We start from the raw sequence: 22,598 nt of genomic DNA, 5'->3' as shown, positions 1-22,598 counted from the left end.
CAAAACAGCACCAATATATTTAATGTTTGATCTCATCAGCTTCATTGGTTTTTGTAAAAATCTGGTTATTCTGTGTAATGCTACAAAAACAGCTGTTTGGGACATTCCTCAGGTAAACAGGTTCATGGGTAACATGCAATAGTATCATAATTGGGTGTGAAAGGGGCATCCAAAGGAGCTGGCTCTGCCCTCTGGTGGACAGGACCTTTCAGACAACATGATTGGACATAATTAGAACCGTAGACAGTATAATGTGTGGACAGAGCAGCCAGGTCTGATTAGTGAAACTAATTGTGCCTTAAACCTGCATTCGTCCTAATGGCCACTATACTTCTCACTTTACTGAGATTCATTACCTCAGTAAACCGTCTCCTAATGACTTGATAGTCTCAGTCGCTTGTTTCAAGTTTTCGTCAATACAACATGATCTTCATTTTGTAAATCATGGATCCATTTCGAGTAAAATAGAAGATAAAGCAAGGTTAGCTTTAAGGTGTGGCTAAATTTCCCCTATGGGCGATTAACAAAGTGTTATTTTATCTTATCTTGTGAATCACTGATTGACTGTGTAAAGCAAGCCTCTGAAGGATGTTTTTTGGGGTGGTAACCTTTTTGCCAGGTTCACCTCTGCTAAATAATGATCCACTTCCACTGTGGCATCTGCTGCAGCACTTAAGCTTCTTCTACTCTGATCCACTGCTGTGTCCAGCAGATGCCAAAGGTCATCCAATAAACGTTAAAAGAAAAAAAAAAAAAAAATTAACAATGGCTCACATTACTACCAATTGATGTTAATTTTGATCAAACAAAGAAACAGACTACTTACTGCTGTTCATGGATGTTGTTGATGTTGAAGCTGTTGCTGAAGAGGATGCTATCTGAGCTGGGGTTTTGCCACTAGCAGAATTTACTGCAGAGTCCCTGATGATGTGGGCACATCCATACTTCAGCCTTGTAACAGCCTCGTGAACTCTCCCCTGACTTAAGAAGGCCAGTTTTTAAGCCTTGGGTCCAGTTAGGTGGCTAATGTCATCGCACTTTGTGATTCAAGTTGTGATGACTTACATGAAATGCGCTGACCCGTCGGGGCAGCTTCTCACTACGCTGTCCTCCACTGTCTGAACTGAGCCCTCCTGACTTGCTGATAACCGTGCGGTAAGACGAAACCATTTACACATAATATAATTCATTCAAAACATTAAATAAAGAAGCGGACACATTTTATAGTTTAACACGTTTCATGAATTATTTGCATGTTAACGCTTACCCCTCGTACTTCTGTCTTCCCCTACACTTCGTCCGATCCAGTCCCAGCAAACTGAGGCGAAGGAGTCCATCCTTATTTGTACAGAGGGGTGGTAGTGGACTGGGCCAAGTGTGGTTGAGAGGAGGGGGGTTAGGGTAAAGGTAAAGGGTGATGGCGCTACCTTGTGGCAGCTCACTGACATTGTCAAAGCATCTGTTTCTGATCTTTAACTTGGGTTTTCCAAATGCCATTGATCAATTATTAAAGCCAACAGTTGAGGCACAATTTATCCATTTTGATCAACAGACACTCTCCCCACATGAAACTTCCCAATACTAAACAAAACTACAGCCATGACTTCATAGATACTACAGTGAGTGTATGCACTTTCATTATTTACCTCAACATCTGAAAATAATCCACCTCAGTTTTTTTTCCTATAATTAAGAGCTTTTTATCTAAATAATAAGACTTGTGATTTCATAATTCTGACAGTATCTTACAATAACATACATACATTAACACAAGTGGCTCTTGTTCATTTACTCCATCATCTGTGTTCAGCGTAGTTTGTCCTCCTCAGTCAGGAAACACCTCTGATTCTTTCCATTCGAGAAAACCCCCCCTCAAAACCCATGAAGACGTTAAAATAAAGCCTGACGTGCGTCCACACAGAGCTCAAAGCATGAAATCTCAGCAGGAGAGTCAGAAAAACCTGATTCAAATTTACTGTAATCTCAATCAAAGACATTCCTGCATGAGCATCACAGTACAAGAAGAGGACACAGACGCCACAAACCAGACTTACAACTCTTTTATATCACAAAATAGCAATGCTGTTATTTCTGCTGGGTATAGTGTACAATATATTGATAACCCCCCCCCCCCCCCCATCACCCTACATACACACAACAATACAGATAAAAGATCACAACATTATACAACAAGCAACAGCTTAGTCGTGTGCCATGTTCAATACTGTAGCCCTCTTTCTCAAAAGCTTTACATTAAAAAAGACTTTCTGGAGTCGCTCAGTTCAGCCGCTCCCCATCACTGCAGGGATAAAGTGCAAGAGAGGAAAGTTTACACCAACTGAAGGAAACACGTGACAAGAGGACAAAGTGAAACACATGAGAGCTTTGATTAACTATGAAACTGTTGGCTCGCACTTTAATTTACAGATCCACAATTTCAGAGTACTTTTTAAATACTTTCAAAAAAAATTCCTTTAACGAAAAACATCATTTGGTGCTAATTTTAAGGAAATGGAGACAGTGTTCAATTGGCACATTCAATCAATTCATTAAACATTTTGTGATTACTCTTTAGTAAGGACTGCAGATAACTACCATGTGTTATACTGTGATGCTTTTACTGGTGGATGTGCTGTTTTGTGCTTATTCAGTATGTTGTTTGAATCCGTTTTTAAGGTGCATCTTTAACATCTGACCACAAACTGTGGCTCATTTGTTGATCAAAGAAGACAATCCTTGACAGATAAACAGATAAAATGACTAAAACTTGATGGAAACTTGATGCAAATTAAAAATTAAGGACAAATAAAATCAAGTGTTACAATCAGGATCAGCAGTCTTGTGTTACTTCATAAGTACTTTGAATGCCTTTACATGTAGTACACCAAAATTCCTCTAAACTCTATTTATTCCTACCAAAGAGCTGCTGTTGAAACACTGTAAACAGACAAAACAGAGACGTCCTCATAGCGGCGTCACATCATTTTTAGGTTGCTGTGTAGAAAAAAGGCCTTAATCCACCTTTAGACAAACTCACTCTGTTGGGCAGTATGCAGCCTGAAAACGGGTGTGCTTTGCTTTGTCTTGTTGCTACGTCGACCAAACAAACGGTCGGATGGACACACAGTTGCTGTGAAGTTTGTGTGTAGATGTGAGCAGCAATCAGGATGACGGAGGACTCGTGAAGTCAAAGCGAGGGCCGAGGACAACAAACAAGTCGGACGAGGAGAGCAGCAGACAGTGGTGCCGTTTGGTGTTTCTGGGTCATCTTATGTATTGTGCTGTCGTTGTTCCTGTGAGCTGATGTAACATAAAGAGGCTTAAAGGTCCAGATTAGGCTGGATGATACTTCATCATCTGTATCTGTAATGTGCTGGCAGGAATCACAGTCATTCTCCACCTTCATCTCCACAACACAAAGCTAGAGGTAAACCAGGCCACATATTCTCTAAAAGACAGTATATGAAAATGTACATTCACGAATGCTTCCACACATTTCAGTCACGTTGAAATTGTCGGTTACGTGTAAAACTGGTCAGTGTGTGCTAATAGCTGAATATAAAGTGAGGTAATGTGAAAACTGTGGAGCTTTTTCCCAGCTGCAGGCAGTATTTCACGATTAAACACTGCTGTCAGAACCAAAACATTCCAACTTCTTGCTTTAGCGACTTATCTGGAAAGTGTTGTGTGCGGACATGAAGCTGCTTCAGCCAAGAACATACAGTCTCACAAGAGAAGAGAAAGACATGAAGCGTCCCTCCTAAAACAAACACTTTCATGAAACCCCGAAACATTCGTCCCTACATTCAAAGCTCCTTCAATGATTGACCCAAACAGGGGAGTGTGCACATGTGCGTGTTATATAACACAGTCCCAGTGGCTGCAGGACAGAATGGAAACAATGACTGGAAGTGAAAAGGCCCAGTTAAATTCCACTGGCTCCATGGAGTCAGTCAGCGGGTCTGCACTTCATCAGTGTGCAAGTCTACAAGAATGTGAGAGGAAACAGATCCAAGCGAGCGCTGGATCCCCCCTCAATAAAAGGCTAATCAAGATGACTCCACGTTTACAATTTCTACATTCAATTCATTGTTGAAAGCTATTAAAAAACAACTTTCTTTATTCTTGGGCTTTGAATTAAGATTAAGGTTAAGCCACCAGGTGATGTTGCTCCCTTGAACGTGCACTGTGTTTAAAATAATGACAGAAATGGCTCTAACAGGTGCTTCACCTCAGCAGAGTAGCCAGCAGTCTAACTCATTTCTTAGCACGCGTTAGCTGCGATGCACTTCTGCTGTTTATGACCGAGGATGAAGATTAAGGAATGATTTTTGTGGAGATCTTTAACCCAGAACACGCTGGGCCTGCATGCATGTCGTTTTCTAAAATTAGCCGGCTCGGTGTGGACGTGGTCCAAACAAAACTTCTGAAGAATTTCCACAACTGTAAACATCTTCATCCTGTTAGCCTTCCATGCCAGAAGAAACCCAGCTTCAGATTCCTCAAACAAAAACCACGACCATTTCAAATGCGTCGCATTTGTCGGGAAATCCACAGCTCCGTCTTCTTCCACCGCAGCAAACAGTCCCTCTTTCAGCTTTAAACCATCCAAGTCCTCGAGTTGTTTCCACGCTCTCATATCATGAACAGATTCAGTCTGTTTGACAGCCAAGGGAATCATGAGAAACAACTACATTGTTTAAAATACCACTGATAATCTTGGCACAGAGACTTTTTGACATATTGGCTGGTTTGACAGGTATAGGAAGTTTGCGCACGCTGCCAGCTGACAACCGCTGCTGCCAGCTGTGTTCAGCAGCGGCATGAACACAGACACGAGCGTTTCCCTCCCGACAGACAGCAGGACGGATACCCAGCGTCACGTGTTGTGATAACCTGCGGCTCTGCAGCAGCCTCGGCACGGCAGTGGATGACATCGCTTCGAAGTGCTTGGTGGCGAGCTTTGATTGTCAAACTTGAGGCCAGAAAAATCTGTGCTGTGTTTGGTTATTTCCTCTCGACAGCAAGAATATTCAGTTGGTAAAACAGAAGTGAAGGTCTCACAAAACAGTAACAGAAACAGATTTAAAATTCAGAAATTGCAGCGAAACATGTGCATAAATATTCCTCAAACGTCACATGACCACACGAGCTTAAAGACATACGCTTCAGGTCAAAGGGATAGTAACTTGTACCCACGTCTGAAGCTGAAAAACTGCTGGTGGGCGTTCACACCAACTGTTAGGGACTGCTGATACAGGCTCTGTACGTGCTATATATCCATCACAACAGTAAAACTTTTGTTGGCAGTGATCTCGTACCAAGAAATCAATCAATCTGCGCTTGTTTTTGGAAAAATTAAAGCTGCTCGCTGGCATTGAGGAGGCCCTGCTGCTCCTGTGCTGACGTGTCCAGCAGCAGGTTTTCAGGTTGCCAGAGTGAGGAGAAACTACTCCAGCCTCCTCGGTACCGTGAAGGGCTACAACACTGTATGTGCATTTCAGATGCCGGAGTTTAAGGATGTGAAAAGATTACGTGGACAAAAACTGGGCCACCACATGGAGAGAGCTGCGATTGGCTGTCTGGTCACCGTGGCAGTCAAACCAACAAAATGGTGAGACGTGACCGCTAGAAAATGAGGAAGCAACATGTCGGCAGATGCAGGAGACAGAGCTGGGTGTTTTTGTGCTGCTATGTTTGTGTTGCTCATTCGCCCGTCTTCTGAGAAGTCACGTCCTCCAGGGGGTCCAAGACGTGGCGAACTTGTGGGGGCCCCCGGTCACTCGGTCCTGCTCTCGTCCTCTTTTTCGTGGTGATTCATGTTTTTTTTTCTCAGCGTCAACTGGGTCAAGATTTGTCCACCTCACATTCCGGCTCGGTGGACAGCTCAACCTCGGACATGCCCACCTCCACGGCCATGATGGAAGTGTCTGAATCGCTGCTGAGCGGAGGGTGGTGTTCACCTGAGGGGGGGAGACAGGGAGGTAATTCATTATGACAGGTTACAGTTATGGCAGTGTCTCTGAACGGGGACAATGTTCCACAGTCGAGTCCTTTAAAGAAGGCGGAACAGCATCATCACCTTTAAGCTTATATGTGGCTGAAAGTGACGCTATGAGAGCAGGAGAGTGAACCAGAACAGTGTTGTGGACGTCCTGTGTGTACAAATGTAGATTACAGCCGCTTTAAAGAATACGTTAACTTTTATTCCCGTCTGTCTTGGTAAAATACTCACACGGCCATGAGTGCATCCAAAATGTTGCTGAAATCTTTCCCTCTGGCCCTGAAGCCACTGAACTGTAGGTGACAAAATCCAGGCTGCAAATAAGCTGAAGTGAATCTGACACTAATTAAAGGCTTCAGCAGCCAAACCAAGTGCATATTTTTGAAAGTTATTTTTTTAGTAGAAAATCACTTCTTTAGAAGTACAAGTAGAGTCGTACAAGTAAGCCTGGGAAAACCACGAGAGGGAATTTTGACCTCCGGACTGCAACTCTGGAAAACACCCATTTGATCTGGATAATTAAAGGCGTCAATATGCTTCAACCAAACTGTTTGTCTGGTGGTCTAACAGTGTCTGTGTCAGTCTGTGTCAACAGAGTGCAACAACATGAAAATCTGTGAGTAAAGACTGTCTGAAGGTTCTGTTAATTACATCTTCTTCTTCTTCTGCAGTGGTTTAATAGCATCCGACTAGAGAATGAGTCACCAGCTGTTTGTCCTGATGTGCTGAACTCCTAATATTCACTTGTGAATGGAAACCTGGATTAATTAGCATTTTGATTTGCAGCTTTTCTGGAAATTCATTTTCAGTTCGCTCAACATTTGGAGGGCGGGCTTCTGCATGTGGCTGTTAATCAAAGCAACATCATATGAACTGATTCGCTTTGATCATACTGACACCTTTAGACTTCTGCAGGCTCTTACTTGCTTCAGCTGAAGCTTCTAAAGTCCTCTCCATCTCTTTTACTGAGCAGGAATCTTTTCATGTGGGAGGAATTACGCCAAAGACCAATAACTCACTGTGCACATACAGGCATGTGAACAATGTGTTCGGATAGACAGATAGCAAGAAAAAAAAACCCAGACAGCAACAAGCAAGTCCCACTTTCCTGCTACAAAATCAGCTCTTTTTCAGGGAGCCTGACTGCAGCACACACACAGTAAATGGCTGACTCTGGAAAGAATGATTGCTGCAATAGCGATGACGACAGCGCTCATTATTCAGGCTAAGGATGCCACACGATCTGCCCTCCATCACTGCCAAAGCGCAGCAGCAGAAATCCTGACAGATCGGCTTGTTCGTCTCATGCTAACTGCTTGTCAGTGACATCGTCTCCGTTAGCTCAATAGCACTGTGACATACGCCACATTGCTTCTAATTTACATACTAATTAGCCTTGAGGAGAATATCTTGCGGCGAGCTGATCTACTGCCTGTCGAGCACACAGAAGTAAACACATCTCTTTTCACTTCTGAGTGCCTTGAAGAAAAGTCCCTTTACGGTAAGCTGGAAAGTACTACATCACAATGATTTTTTTTTTTTGATGTTCACTATTTAGCAGAACAATTATATTTTTGCCTCCAAGCGGTGCCATCATATAAACAATGAATCCATTCCCGTGGAGGCAGAACTGAGCACAATATTCACATGACACTGTGGCTAAAGCTAAATTCTAGGGCTTCAACTAATTATTTTCTCCTTTAATTGATTAACTGTTTAGTCAGTTTTTGTCCTTTTGCCTTATTTAATAGTGCAGCTGGAGACAGACAGGAAAGGGGGAGCCAGTGGAAATGACATCGAGCTGTGTGAGACTCTTGGGCCGTCGTGCTTGCACTGCTCTTTTCAGGTCAATCCACAGATTTCTGATGATGTTTAGGTTGTGGGACTGTGAGGGCCATGGCAAAACCTTCAGCTTTTGCCTCCTGAGGTGGTCCACTGTGGGTTTTGAGGAGTGGAGGAGATCATCATCGACCTTTCTTTCTCCAAACATAACTTTGCTTATTGTGGTCAAAAAGTTCTATTTTATCTTCATCAGGACTTCAGGCTTATTTTGCTGCTTCTTTGCAAACACCTGACGCTGAATTTTGTGGCGAGGACGAAGGACAGGTTTCTTCTGATGGCTCTTGCATGAAGCTTATGTTTGTGCAGGTGTTGCTGCACAGTAGAACAGCGCACCACCACCAAAGGCCTTTTGCAGTCAAACAGGGGGTTTGATTTGCCTTTCTATCAATCCTACAAGCAGCTCTTTCTGAAAGCTTTCCTGGTCTTCCAGACCTCAACTTCACCTCCACTGTTCCTGTTAACTGCCATTTCTTAATTACATTACAAACCCAGGAAACAGCTGCATGAAAACACTTTGCTATCTTCTTGTAGCCTTCTCATTAATTATTTTAAAGTGATGGGCAGCTGCTTGGAGGAGCACATGGCTGCTGATTGTTGGGACAAGCTTTGAGGAGTCACAGCATTTATAAAGCTCTTAAATTAGCATCACTTGGTCTTTCCTAACGATGACTGCGAACACACCGAGCTAATGTAAGCCACAGACCTTGATAAAAGTTATGAGAGCTCAGATCTCTTGGGGTGCCCAAACTTTTGCATGGTCTTCCTTTGTTTTTTCCACTTGTAACAAACAAACCATAATGCACTTATCTCGTTTAAAATATTGAAGAGAAAGTTTCATCTTCTCCAATATAACATGAATAACTTCCATTATTCCCCAAAGGTTTTCTGCTATCTTGCCTTCATCAGGGTTGTGTCTGACCTTGTTCCTGGTTTCTTCATAAATACTTTATAGGAATAATCAGTCACATCACTTCTAAACACAAACAACACCACATCCATCTTATCAAAGTTGTTTTTACAAATTACAGTGTTTAATCTTGGATGTGAGTGTGCGGACAGTGTTTGTGCCTGGAGTCAGTCTGACGTGCCGAGCAGCAGCACTTCAGTTTAATCAGATGTCTTTTCTTTACGTTCCACTCTGCTCCTCCTGGTCTTCAAACACATTAAAAGTTTAATTATAAACACCACGCTGACCGTAACCAGACTTCTGAGTGCTCAAAAAATAGCAGGAACAACAATAAAACCGCTTGGAAGTGTACTTACATCAAGCCGCACTGACCAGAGGCAATTTGCACAAATTTCCACCGTCATTAAAGCCATGTACCGTAACTGGCCTGTCCAATTTATTATTTCCTGTTTAATGGATTTACTGTCTTGGCATAAAAATGGGAGCTTTATCTGTTAAGCCCCACATCAGCTAAATGGTTCTTTCTCTTCTTCTTTGTTATTCTTTATATGCATCAATAAAAGTAATCTTACTAAAATCTCCCTGTTATTTCCTCCATCCGCTCGCAGCAGATGTGACTCACAACCTTTAAAGCTCCGGCTTCGTCCCTCTTGTGTGGAAATGTTCTGGCTTCAGATGCTAAATGGCTGAAGAAACACATGTATGAGCACGTGCATGGAGGGACACTAGCGCTGATAGCTAGCAGATGTTTAACAGTCATCAGTCAAAGGAACAGGTGCTAAAATGTGCAACGAATTTTAACATAACAACTATCTTGGTCGTATGTGGGTTAGGTTGTCAGTTTTTGCAGAGGGAACATTGTTCTTTCCCGCCCAGGAGGATCTGTGGCTGCTGGCCTGAATTAGACCACAGAATAAACTACTCAACCCTCAAATGACAAGAAAGACCAAAGGGTTATACGTTCTCTGGGGGACGGGAGACAGAAAGACAGAAAATCCTGTTTCATCTGTTTCTTTTGCAGGATGTTATGTTGCCCCAAACTATTTTCAAGCAGAGGACACACGCTGCAGAGCAGGTGGCGTTAACTTTGGATAAAAAACTGAACTTCCCGTCTTAGCTATACGTCAAACAGTCGGCTCATTAGCTCGGGGTTGTGAATGAGTGACTTACTGCTGGCGATGATGTGGCTCTCCTCCCCTGCCTGAGGTTCTGTCTCTGCATTAGAATGGAGCTGCTGCAGGCCTATCACTCTTCCGGCTGGATCCAGAACCACTGAGCTCTCGTTAACGGTGATTTCGCTCGCCCCGCTGATGGGGTTGGTGGGTGGACCCCCAACAGACTCGTAGTCTGGAGGAATATCGTCTGTGCAGTCTGCGTTGAGCTGGAACATGAAAAGAACTTAGAGGCACTCTGCTGCATGCTATGTTCATTACTTTAATGTTTTGTACTTCACAGTTAGATTAGCCTAAGGATGTAAAGGACCTTACTGGGATTCCCAAAGCTTTGAGGATGTTCATTTTACACATGGGGCATGTCCGGTGGTCCTGTAGCCACGGGTCTACACAGTGCTTATGGAAGACATGCCTGACAAAACAAGGCAAATAAAACATCTGAAAAGAGATGAGAGCTAAAACACAGTGAAGTGTGTAGACATCGGCAGCTACGGTGCATGTGCTGACTTTCTGCCTTCATGTGAACAGACACACCGAACTTTGAAGTTCCAGTGTGTCCAGCAAAGATCAAACAAACAAACCTCACCTGCATGGTAATATCCTGACAACGTCATTAGGCTTATAACCTTCAATGCAAACTGCACAGTTGTCAAAGTCTGACTCCATCTCCTAAAACACAGGCAGAAAAGACACTAAATTTACATTTATGTACCAAATAAAATAAGCATAATTCAAATGTTTCCTGTCCGTAAATGTGTGCATACTTTGGACTCACTGTGTAACTAAACACGCTTTAAAGTTTATGTGAGATGTTCTTGTTGCAGCGCGGGAAACATCATTTACCTTGTCTCCTTTCTTAATGGTGCGTACTTGCAGTTTACTGATGGCCTTTTTGGCAGCATCTCCCAAACGTCTCTGCAGACATAAAAACTTTATTACTGACACCAGCAGGTTTTTAACCCCCCCCCCCCGAAATAAAAAAACATCAGTGACTCAGTGGCAGGTATTTCATTGGTCTGTTCGTGTACAGTAAATTCTGCTGATTGAACTGAAGCATGTTCACATGGTCAAACATCACGCTGCAAGTTTTGGATTTGACATCTACTGCGTGTTAGGCAAATAGATGAGAGTATAAAACACTGAGCCGTAGGCAGAACACCAGTTAACTGACATGACGTGGATCTGGACGAACTGTAGACCAGTTACTTTTAACACAATGTGACTTCAAAATAAGAGTCATGACACGAAGCAAGCAGCTCCAACTCTTGGAAGTCATGGCTGCCTGGACGGTTGAAGAGTGTAAAGGGAGCTGGCTGCTGTGGTGGTGTGTGCATTTTAGAGGCACTGATTTCCTGGAGACTAATAAACTGTCTCACCTGTAAATCTTTTATTCAAGCCGCAATTAATTGGACAAATGGATGGCTGCCTGGTGATTACAGGTAAATCAAGGGGAAATCTGTGAAGGTGGAATCTCCTTCAGGTCTATTTTTAGACTGACAGGGATACGATTCTTTGATCTGTTTCAGAAACATGATTAAACAAAGGTTTCTTGGCTGTTTCTTAGCATAAAAACAAATAATGGTAATAATAACCATCAGAAACATTGGAAGAACAGCTGGCGACAGATCCACAGAACTGACAGCTAAGTGTTAATTGTTAGACTTTAACTGTTGTACCTTGAAAATAAACTGAGAGCAGATTTGTTCAGTGTGGCTGAATTCTTTGTACAACATAAATCAACATAATTGAAAGTGAGAACGCAAACAGTGGTTGTCATGGCACCAGCTCCTATCATAACAGGCACGCTGAGGAATCACCATTACAGACGTCACAAGAACGTCAGAGGCGGCCATTCCTCATAAAGAGATGGCAATAGTAAGTATTTGCACTGTTGGCTCAAAGAGCCACAAAGCTGAGCTGGTTGATGGTTGACTGGTTTGCCACGTCTCTGTTCGAACAGCTGTCGGGCTAATTCTGGCTTTACAGAGCCGACGGCAGATGGAAAAATGCAAGGGTCAATGTCAAGAGTGAGGCCACGGCACCACGGCACCGTCAGTGTCTCTGTAAGGCACATAAACATCAGCTCAGAGTTCTGCTTTGGTTACACAAAGTGCACACAGTCATACCTGGTTGCGGTCTCGTGCATTAGCGTAGCGGAACCTCTGGATATAGTAGAAGACGAGCCAGGCGAGGGAGATGATCATGAGAACGATGAAGGAGATGGAGACAAACACTACCGACGTTCTGCTCACGTACTTCTGCAGGTTACGGGTTCCTATGGTGATGTGCAACGTGACCACGATGTGCTGCTCCAGCAAGGCCACAATCTCACGACCTTTATGCTCTGGGATCATGATGGCCACGATGTCACCTGTACCTACGCACACACAGGAAGCACCAGGTTAGAAGCTTATGAAGCAAAGTCACCGCTATCTCTGAAGACACCGGAGTCAGCACTGCAGTTTGAGCAGTTTAAAGTCTACTAGTACACACGTGTCACACATGGTGGATCATGAAGGTTCCTTTAGACTTTTTTCAGACATCTTCAAAGATGTTTTTCAGACAAAAACATGAAACCAAAATGAAATAGACAAAGAGAATATAGTATTTTTTCTTTGAAACAGCACTCAGTGAGCTATAATTCACAGAAAATACAACATAATAATAATGATAAACTTTATTTGTATGGCACCTTTCATACAGGAACTGCAAAGTGCTTTACAAGAAAGAGCACCGAACACCAAAATGCTATTCCTGCATGCAGCTTTGGTTGCTTAATAATAACAGCAATGTGCAAATGCTCTGAAATCTTCTTTACACAGTAAGTAGCCGGACGTCCGGCCTCCAGCCCTGAGATGTAAAGAATTGTGCTTTAAAGCAGAGCAGCTGTGAAAACTCAGGTCCTGGGAGCTTAGACCAGACAGACCAACTAAAGCCTTGCTGTCTATGTAAGAGGCTTCCTGCAAGCAACCTTCTGTTGCTTTGCATGTCGTGCACGATGAAAGCTTTTGCACTGCAGAGTCATCGAGCATCTTTAAACTCCTGCACCTCGAGGATGTCCAGGAGGAACGACGGTTTTACGGGACAGGACTTCTATGGGATTGCATAACAGAAAGCACTCCCATCAGGGGCTCCCAGCATTAGCATTAGCTAACACGGTACTTCTCACCCTCTGAACTGTTCAGCCTCCTGTGGTGACAGATAAGCTTTGCCTTCGGCCTCTACAGCTAACACTCTTTACAGAAATGTTACTGTTGCTGCTGGCCTGATTTTGACCTCTGACAGATTAAAAAAATCTCATTTTAGCTTTAATATCTTTTTACAAAGTGACATAATGTTCACCACAACTTTTAGTTTGCTGATTGATAAATCTGTTTTTTAATTAATCAATGAATTACTACTTAATGTTTTCGTCTGAGCAAAGAATCACACTTCAGAAGCTGGAACACTTGCATAATCTTTACCTTACTTGATTTGATTTTAACAGTTAGTAGATTATTAAAATAGCTAACAATTAATTTTCTGCTGATCAATTGATCAATTGATTAATTATTTCAGCTCTGATGTAGACAAACATAAAAAAAAAAGTCCGGCTGATGCCGCTTGATATTCTCTTGTCACAGAAGTGATGGTATCAGTAACATATCTGGAGATAAATAACCAAAAACTGCAGTACAGAGACCTGTTCAGGTATTTCTAAATGGTTTCTGACATGTCATTATCAGATTTCTAACTCTCAGATATCGTTATCAGTATCTGTCTCCCAAAATCCTGTTTCCTTCAGGCTCTGTTCTTTTTCATCTGCAGATGTCTATAATGAAGAAATGACACTTAAAGCTTCAACAACTCTGTAGTTTTTAGACACAATGAGGGAATAAAAAGGCTCTTCTGCTCAGTTGGCAGGTTGATGCTTCCAGGAACGAGCATCAAAAGCCTGAGAAGCTGTTACATCATTTTCCTTCTGCCGCCTGTTCGTGGCTGCACGGAGTCACGGTGGCTCCCTGTGGTGCTTCTCTCCTTCTATCAGTCGCCATGAACAGAAGCTTTATTCAACCTGCCATCACCACCCGCACCTCCTGTGCAGCCTGACAGATACAAACACCAGAACAAACCCTCATGCACTGCACAGAGACCTGCACAGAGCTATTTTAGCATTACTTTCTAGGCTGAAGTCAGAAAATAGGATGTTTGTGTTTTTTCACAGGAGTTAAAGGCTTTGAATACAACAGATATGCTACATGTTCAGGATGTGGCTGCAAAGCACTATTGCTGTCATGCTCACAAATCCCTTTACGTAACAGGTTTGTTGTAAAGTCTGCACAGCTGCTACATTTTATATGACCAGGACTGAGAAGTCAGACCAAAATCATGTCTTTTGGACTGTTTTGCTTTCATACATGTGCAAGAATTAGCATCATCCATGAGTTTCTTGGCTCAAAAGTGAAATTCTTGAAGAAATGGTTATAACACAATGCCGTCAACATATTTGGCTGCAGAATTCTTAACAATTAAACAAATGCTTCGAGTAACACTGTGTTATGTATATGGAGGAACTGGTTACAAAGCACTTTGTGTACCACACACTGCAGAAACAGCCAGATCCTTACCGAGCGGCAGCCACACAGTAATCCAGCTGGGACTATCTCCACTGTTAACACAAAGGTTTATCCTTGTGTTTATGGTGGCTGCTGCCTCAAAATGAGTGCATGTATGTTTGAGCTTATAAAGCAAATCCTGCGACAAACAGTGACAGAGAAAACAAAGGCTGGTGTTTGGAGAGCAAACAGATGGCAACACACAGAATCTCAGGTCGCACTTCACTGAACTCTGCACCTACTGTATGTCTTTCTCACTGGTGCAAAAAACATAAATAAGATGAGCATGAGGTCAGAATTTCTAAAATGAACGTTTTAAAATAGGTGGATTAAGAAGTATACAGCCCATATTGACATGATGTTACGCTCAGGGTGGGAAGCTCAAATGCTCAGATATATTCAACCATTGCGAAAACAACTATTTAATAGTGTTACACAAATGTATTTAAGGCTGGAAGTAAAACACACTGGATTTAATGAGGTTTGCAACAGTAGCTATCAGTTTATCAAATATACTGTTTGACCTAAAAACATGGGCTGATGTCCATTCAGATTTTCACCACCTGTTATCTTTTCAGCAGCTGATCAATCAGGAAGCTGTGAAATGATAGCGACTTGTCTGATTCCTCACCGGGAACAGCAGAGGAACTAGACCACCATGTGAAGATGTTCTATTACCTGCCTCCCCTAATAATACAAGCTAATTTTCAGGACTTACTGACAAAATCAAAGCATTTAACTCAATACTGATCACAAAGGAATGGTTCCATCTGTGTTTTGTAAGAACTGGATTTAATGCTGACGTGGTCGTTCATCCGAGAGCCTCGAACTTCTTCACACTTGCTGTTTTATTGTCGCCTGGAGGTAAAGATAAGACGACCTCGGAGGAGCACCAGTCCCCCCTGACAGCAGTGCTGGGGACGGTGGCGCTGGTGTGATCCCTGGTTGCTTTATGAAGACGTATGTTGTGCTGAGATGTTTCAGCCTTGGGTAGACGACTGCGTCTATTTTGTATTAAACTTACATGTGCAAGTGAGGACGACTGAGGCTCACTGAGTTATTTCTCTAACTGTCAGTGAAGACAGTCTGAGGTACAAGTTTTGCACATCACTGCAATATAACAATCCCCTTTGTAAACACAAGATAAAGCACATTAACTCAAATGATTTCAGCCCCTGTTGACTTTAAAACACGCCTGCGTATTGCCAACTTTAGCTTCATAGCCCGCAGAAATAAGGAAAGGCATAACAAGTCATGTAAGATTTCCCTAAGCCTCGACTCTTATCTCCTTCCTCTGTTCACTGTGACGCAGTCGGAGCGGACAAAAATAGCTGCTGCTAAAACAGGAGGGCAATGTCTGAGACTGAGGCTGAACTGGTGAAGTGATGTGGAAGCAAAGAGGAATAAATGCTGAATGGGTTAATTGTTCTATTCATTTCATCAGCAGGCTTTTGGTTTGCTGACACTGAAGCACAGACTACTTTAGAGTTAAACTCTTTCTTAACAGCCATGTGCTAACCTGAGCCGTGGCGTCATCATCTGAGGTCATACAAAAAGCTTCAGAGTCACTGATGAAAGGCCCAGCAAGACATTTCTGGAAATATGCTTATTAGCTTCCTTGAGAAGTTTGATTTCGCTCTTATAGCTGAAACTAACAGGTGGTTAGCTTAGCTTAGCATGAAGACTGGAAACAAAAGGAACCAGCTGACCTGGTGATCCTGTGATAGCTTAAACATTAGCACGTCGCATCTTTGATTCACTGGTACAAGAATTGAAGCAGTTACCAGGAAGTTACTGCTCTGAAGAAACAGTCTGGACCATCGCAACCATAAAACAGCAAAAAGTTGTTTTCTAAATTTTGCACGGCTTGAAAACACAAAAAAACAACAGGTGCTTGTCGGCCTTTTTTCACCTTTGACCACTGCCAGGTTCTCTGTTTGCCCTTGTTTCTAGTCTTTATGCTAAGCTATGCTAATCCACTGCTGGCCTCAGCTGCCTGTTTACCGTACAGATATGAGCGGTATCAGCGTCAATCCTCTCTTCTACAGTAATTATCAGCAAGAAAACAAATAAGCACCTCTGGATGATTAAATACGCTCTATTATTCCAGCGGTAAAGTTTACTGGAGCTTTCACAGGAAAAGGCTGCAGAGTTTGATGTGAGATAATATCTGACCTGGCTTTATGGTCCAAGGTTGAACATGACTCAGCTTGAGCTTAAATAATGAAGCCAGGCCACGAGAGGTTTCTGGCTCTGGTGACTGTGGATGTTACAGCCCAGCTGTGTTGGCTCTGGACAGGAAAGCCCTCCGCTCTGTCTTTGGCAGCCTCACATTCAGTCAAACACATTCAGACCTGTCCCTTCATCACTGTGTTCTTCGTCATCACACCTCTCCTGGCTGCCGTTTCTGCCTCTTACGGTGTCTCGGTTTATATTAATGTCACGGCTCAAAGCAGGGCACTTCTTTAAAATAGGCTGCTGCCTTTTCTGCTTTCCTACAGGTAACGTGATGCACTGGAGCTGTTTGCTACTCCAAGAACAGAGGAGAAAAAGAGGATGTTCAGCGGTCAACTACTCAAGGAATAACAGCAACACGAGTGGAAAATATTCCATCACAAGTGAACGACCTGCTAAACAGCAAACATGCATTTAAAGCTCCATCATCTGACTTCTTCTTCTTCTAATGGGACACTGGGGGGAGGCTGTAAACACAACACTCACATACACTATCATCATGTTGTGATGAGCCAAACATGTTAGCAAACAGCTGCCTGTTTACACAGCTAGCTGACGCAGAGCAACATTAGCATTCATGTGAGGTTGTGTGTCTGGCCACCTGGTAAATTCACTCTATTTTTAGCTTTGCTTTGGTCTCCACCAACCCCTGAGACAAATATCTGGCACTTAAGCTGCTAAATCCTCCCTTCTGATCACTCTCTGACTTTCTGTCTGTCTGCTGTTTGCTGATGGCTGTTTGTTTAGTGGAAACAGGTGTCTGCTGCAGGTGGAAAGAAGACCAGTGAGAGTGGCGACAGCAGACCAAATCAGAAAAACTGCTGCTCCTAAAAGAAAAAAAAATGAGCTGAAAGCTGAACTGGTGCAGCTTTGATTAGAAACTGCATGAAGAAAGTTAAGTTCTTGGTGCTTTAACAGCTTGTCCAGGTGATGCTACCAGACAAGCTACTGAATTTGAGTGAAAGCTTTCACTGAGCTGTGACACTGTGGTACAAAGAGACCATTTGGTTAAAGGCATCTCACAATAAACTGGCCATCACGTCAGCAGACGCTTTGTGTTTGAACATCTGTTTCTGTACAGATCCTTCTGTCAAACAGCCGCCCACACATTGTGCTGTTGTCCGGCACAGGTGTAGTCGTCTGGTCAGCCACACCTTTATGGAAACTAGCACCAAGCTGAGAGCCCATTTCCAATGGAAATACAAGTCAAGTGGAAAACAAGGCTCTGCTCACAGCAACTGTGGAAGGCCTGAAAGTCAAGCTCCACTCTCACAAATAATAATCTAATCTGTTAAAAATGGTGTTCTTATAGTAGAATTGAGTGCTGACATCAAGAGTTTAAGTCTAAAACATTAAAAAAAATCATATTAACTGCTTAGTAAGCTTGGAAAAAAAGGTTTTTTTTCTCCCTCAAGGAGAGCTGCAGAGTTACTACTGAATGGGATGAAAGGATGAACATGGTATATCTACACATGATAAGCTGCTCATTTGGACAAGAAGAATCAAAAGTACAAGAGCACAGCAGCAAGACAAGAGACCACTTCACAGATCAGAACGAGCATCCGAGCCCCTGTGTCTGCAGGTGTGTGCGCTGATGAACCAAAAACTGATTATCTAGCACTTCCAGGATCATTGAACCAACAGAAAAAATCCCAAAGAAGATCAATAAGGCATCACAACATTCATAAAAGCACAAGGAGAGCTTGTGGAAAGAGGTTGTTTTTGTCTAATACAGCAGTAGTAATACACATGCTGAGTAAACCTGTGTTGTTAATGCAGTAATCCTACATAAGCTCAGTTTTCCTTTATGAATACCTGATACTTAAGATAGATAATGTCGTATTTGCATCTCAGAGCTCAACGTGTTACTGTCTTATCACTGCTGTTCGAATCAATTAGCGACGTTTAACGAGCCTCATGTGACCACGTGAAAACATGCTCTTTGGTTTGTTTTGTTGTGTTGCAGTGACGACTTCGTCTTCTTCTGCACAGATGAAATTTGAAATTGAAATTTGCATGAAGGCAACAGAAACAAAGATGGAGGACAGTGAACGCGACACAGAACGGCGCAATTCAGAAGAGGAGGAGGAGACGTGTTTAAGTATGAAAAGTCTGACACGGACCAGAACTTTGCCACAGACCAGTCCTCCCAACAGACCCAGACACCACTTCCACCTCCAGTATGTTGAGAGTCTACGGATCAACTCAGACCTGGTCTCATCTGTTCTGGAGGCAGACCAGGAGCAGAAAACAGTTCAGGTAAGAAAATCAACCTGGAACAATAAAAGTGGGGGTGAAGAGGAATCTTCCCAGTGATGCCATGAGCCTCCCAGTTCAGCTAAACTTTGTCTTCCTCCGAGATACATTTTAAGAGTCAGCGAACGAAAATGTGAGTATATTCTTTGTGAGCTGCATCTCTTCTTTTCTGGTCAAACGTCATGAACAGGCTGCAAACAAATGACTCCGCCTGGAGCTCTTTAAATGTGACTCCTTAGAGCATCCTGAATAGGAGACCTGGGTTTTCAAGACACTTTGACATGGATCATGTCAAAGTGTGTGCTGAATGTGTTGACTTTACAGTGTTCATTTACATGTTTCACTTCTTAAATGTATGCGGTGGTGAGCTTTCAGTCCAAAGGTGGGCTTTTGATGTTCTTAAGCTCTGTCTTCAGGAGTCATTCAGCTGCAGCCTGTGCTCGTCGGCAGAGTTTTAAATTGTATGTTTCCATGTTGATCACAGTGGTTCTTTTCTTAATTCATATTCATGCAGACAGTCGTGAAGGGGGGACTCTGGGCTTCACGAGGACTTTAGTCTGTAGTTACATGTTTGCCGTCTGTGAGCTTCTTGGCACGTTTCATGATAAATGTTTTTTCAGGAATCTGCACAGTAAAACAGCCAAACTAGACACACGCTTGTGCTGCAGCGAAGTGAAGAATATTTGATATTCTTACTCATCAGCTCAACTGTCAGCATTTATGAATGTCCCGATTTACATTGAGCAAAGAGACGAACTCATTTCATATTCTGTGCTGCTGTCTTTGGGCTCCATGTTTGTGTTTTTCCACTTCTTCACATGGAGTTTATTATCTTTGTTTTTTCTCATTAAGAATGGATGAGCCCATTTCCAAAAATGTTGGGACGATGTACAAAACTTAAAATAAAACAGCATGTGATAACTCGCTAATCCTTTAAAACAGCACAAAGACGATATGTTTAATGTCTGAGCTCATCAGCTTCATTGATTTCTGTAAATATCTGCTTACTGTGAATCTGATGCAGCAACATGTTTCACACACTGGGAAAGATGTGGAACGCTCCAAAAACACCTGTTTGGAACATTCCACAGGTAAACAGGCTCATTGGTAACAGGTGAGAGGATCATGATTAGGTATGAAAGGGCCATCCTGGAAAGGCTCAGTCGTTCATAGCGGAGGTTCGCCGCTTTGTGAACACATGACTGGATGAAGGACATGAACACATGAGCTCAGAGACACTGCTGAGATAAACACAGATTGTTTGCAGATGATTGTGTTCTGATTTTATTTATGTTTCATGCAGCATCTCAACTTTTTTTGCCATTGGGATTGTTAGTGCATAAAGTTTTTTTCACTAGGATTAGAAAATAAACGGAGTGTAAGAAACCTGAGTGGACAGGGGAAGTCGTGTGCAGTTTAAAGTCAGTACTGGAGACTGCACCCTCTGGTATACTGCTGGGTATTGATCCTCAGGACTGTTTTGGCACCAGCTGATGTGTATCTGTGGCTCTGAATATCGAGCACTGTCGTGAACCAAAAGCTGGCATCAAATCAGATCTGCGCTCTGTCTGGCTGTCTGTGTTTACACAGCTGAGGATTCGTTTGTGAAATGACAAAAAGGTAACACAGGAAAAGATGTCTGAAATTCAGGTATGAAAAACAGGTGTTACTACATCATGACATGGCCTTCAAAGGCTGCACCCACACTTGACATCAAACTTGCCATCGAACAGTGGATCAGCCCATCTGCTTGGTGAGCCAGAGCACTTTTTTACTTTATCGGGAAACAAATGGATTATTTAGCTGATTACAGGGATGCAGAAGAGCCCCGGGACCTCAGCAGTGGGGATGAAAACCACGAATCTTGGTCAGAGCAGCCCAACACTTCAGAAGCAGCTAACTCTTGCCTCTCAGGCCTCCATCAGGCAGGCATCATGACAGGGAAACACCGTCAGAGGAGGACTCCTGCAGCTCGACTCTTACCTGGATGAGGCATCGTTAAAGTGTCGTTGGCACTGCCGGAGCCCACGTTGTATATGACCACCGCAGAGGCGTTGTGGTTCGCAGCGTTCCGGATTTTCTCTCGGTATGTACAATTCCCCGCAGCCACCAACGCCACCCAGGCGGTGCTGGGAGGGACGGGGGGGAACCTGACGTGCGGGTCGCACGCCTGTCTGTCCTGCAGGAGTGACGGCACCAGGACCAGACCTCTGGCTTCTTTCTTGGGCGAGTGCTCGCCATACCGACCGCACTCGGTTTTCTCCGTCCTGACCTCGGAAGTGACGGGGTCCAGGTAGGTGATGTTGACAAAAGCCGTGTACCACTCCTCTTTCTCTGCCACCGTGAAGTCCAGGCACAGCAAGTGGACGAAACAGAACGACAGCAGCCACGTCGAGAGCGCCAGACTGCGGCACGCTCGGATGAGGGACGCTGCCATTGTGATTGTGCGGCCGGTTCGGGATGGATGACGCGCTCCGGCTCTCCTCCTCACTGGGAGGCTCGCACCGCGTCCTTCTGTCTTTTTATAGGAGGTGCACGTTAAAACCTCCGCCTTGCATACGAGCCAGAGCCGGACAGCAGCCCTCATGGACGGGGTGTCCTGAGAGTTTGTGAGCTCCGCGCAGGAGTGCGCCGCACACCACCGCCTGCAGGAGAGGACGACGCCGTGTGTTGTTGTTCACCGTGAGCCGTCTGCCGTCCTCGCTCTGGTTTGGCTCAGCGCTCATCAGCACGTGACCTGGGCGTGGCCAAAGCTCCTCGGACGCTCCGTGGCATGTGGAGCCATAAATATCATAAATATGTAAACTACCAGCGAAGAGAGACATTCACGTGAACACGACAGCTTCGCAATAAACAGCGTGCACTGTTATTGTTGTACATTTCAGGATGTGACACGTGAGGCAGATCTGTGGGAAAAGCTGGAGTTGTTTACTGTACAGTGGATATAAAAAGTCTACACACCCCTGTTCAAATGCCAGGTTTTCGTGATGTAAAAAAGTGACAGCAAGACATATAATTTCACAACTTTTTCCACCTTTAATCTGACCTATAACCTGTACAATGCAAGTGAAAAACAAACAGAAATCTTTCAAGGGGGTGAAGTAAAAATAAACGACTGAGATAATGTGGTTGCATAAGTGTACACACCCTTTTGTAACTGGGGATGTGGCTGTGTTCAGATTTTACCAATTACATTCTAACTCATGTTAAAGCATCAGCACACACCTGTCGCCAATTAAAGTGCCTCTGATCAACCCCAAATAAAGTTCAGCTGTTCTAGTAGGCTTTTCCTCACATTTTTGTAGCCACATCTTCCAGCACAAGCCATGGTCCGCAGAGAGCTTCCAAAGCATCAGAGGGATCTCATTATTCAAAGATATCAGTCAGGTGAAGGCTACAAAAGAATTTCCAAGGAATTAAACATACTATGGAATACAGTGAAGACTGTCATCATCAAGTGGAGAAAATATGGCAAAACAGTGACATTACCAAGAACAGGACGTCCGTCCAAAATTGATGATAAGACGAGAAGAAAACTAGTCAGGGAGGCTACCAAGAGGCCGATAGCAACACTGAAGGAGCTGCAG

The 22,598-nt window shown here is 43.4% G+C and overlaps 1 protein-coding gene across 1 annotated transcript; it reads right to left on the bottom strand.

The window, feature by feature from the left end:
• Nucleotides 1-2,045: 2,045 nt before the first annotated feature.
• rnf150a (ring finger protein 150a) lies at nucleotides 2,046-21,713 on the bottom strand. Its single transcript, XM_076729308.1, has 7 exons — nucleotides 20,995-21,713; nucleotides 12,052-12,302; nucleotides 10,769-10,840; nucleotides 10,512-10,594; nucleotides 10,241-10,337; nucleotides 9,924-10,134; nucleotides 2,046-5,963 (listed from the first exon to the last, which is right to left on the bottom strand). The coding sequence occupies exons 1-7, from the start codon at nucleotides 21,596-21,598 to the stop codon at nucleotides 5,848-5,850; spliced, it is 1,434 nt and encodes a 477-aa protein (XP_076585423.1). The 5' UTR covers nucleotides 21,599-21,713; the 3' UTR covers nucleotides 2,046-5,847.
• Nucleotides 21,714-22,598: the final 885 nt, after the last annotated feature.

The sequence above is a fragment of the Chaetodon auriga genome, chromosome 4, assembly GCF_051107435.1.
Source record: "Chaetodon auriga isolate fChaAug3 chromosome 4, fChaAug3.hap1, whole genome shotgun sequence".
Taxonomy (NCBI): domain Eukaryota; kingdom Metazoa; phylum Chordata; class Actinopteri; order Chaetodontiformes; family Chaetodontidae; genus Chaetodon; species Chaetodon auriga.
The sequence above is the reverse complement of the archived record's forward strand: the minus strand, read 5'-3'. Positions and strand labels throughout refer to the sequence as shown.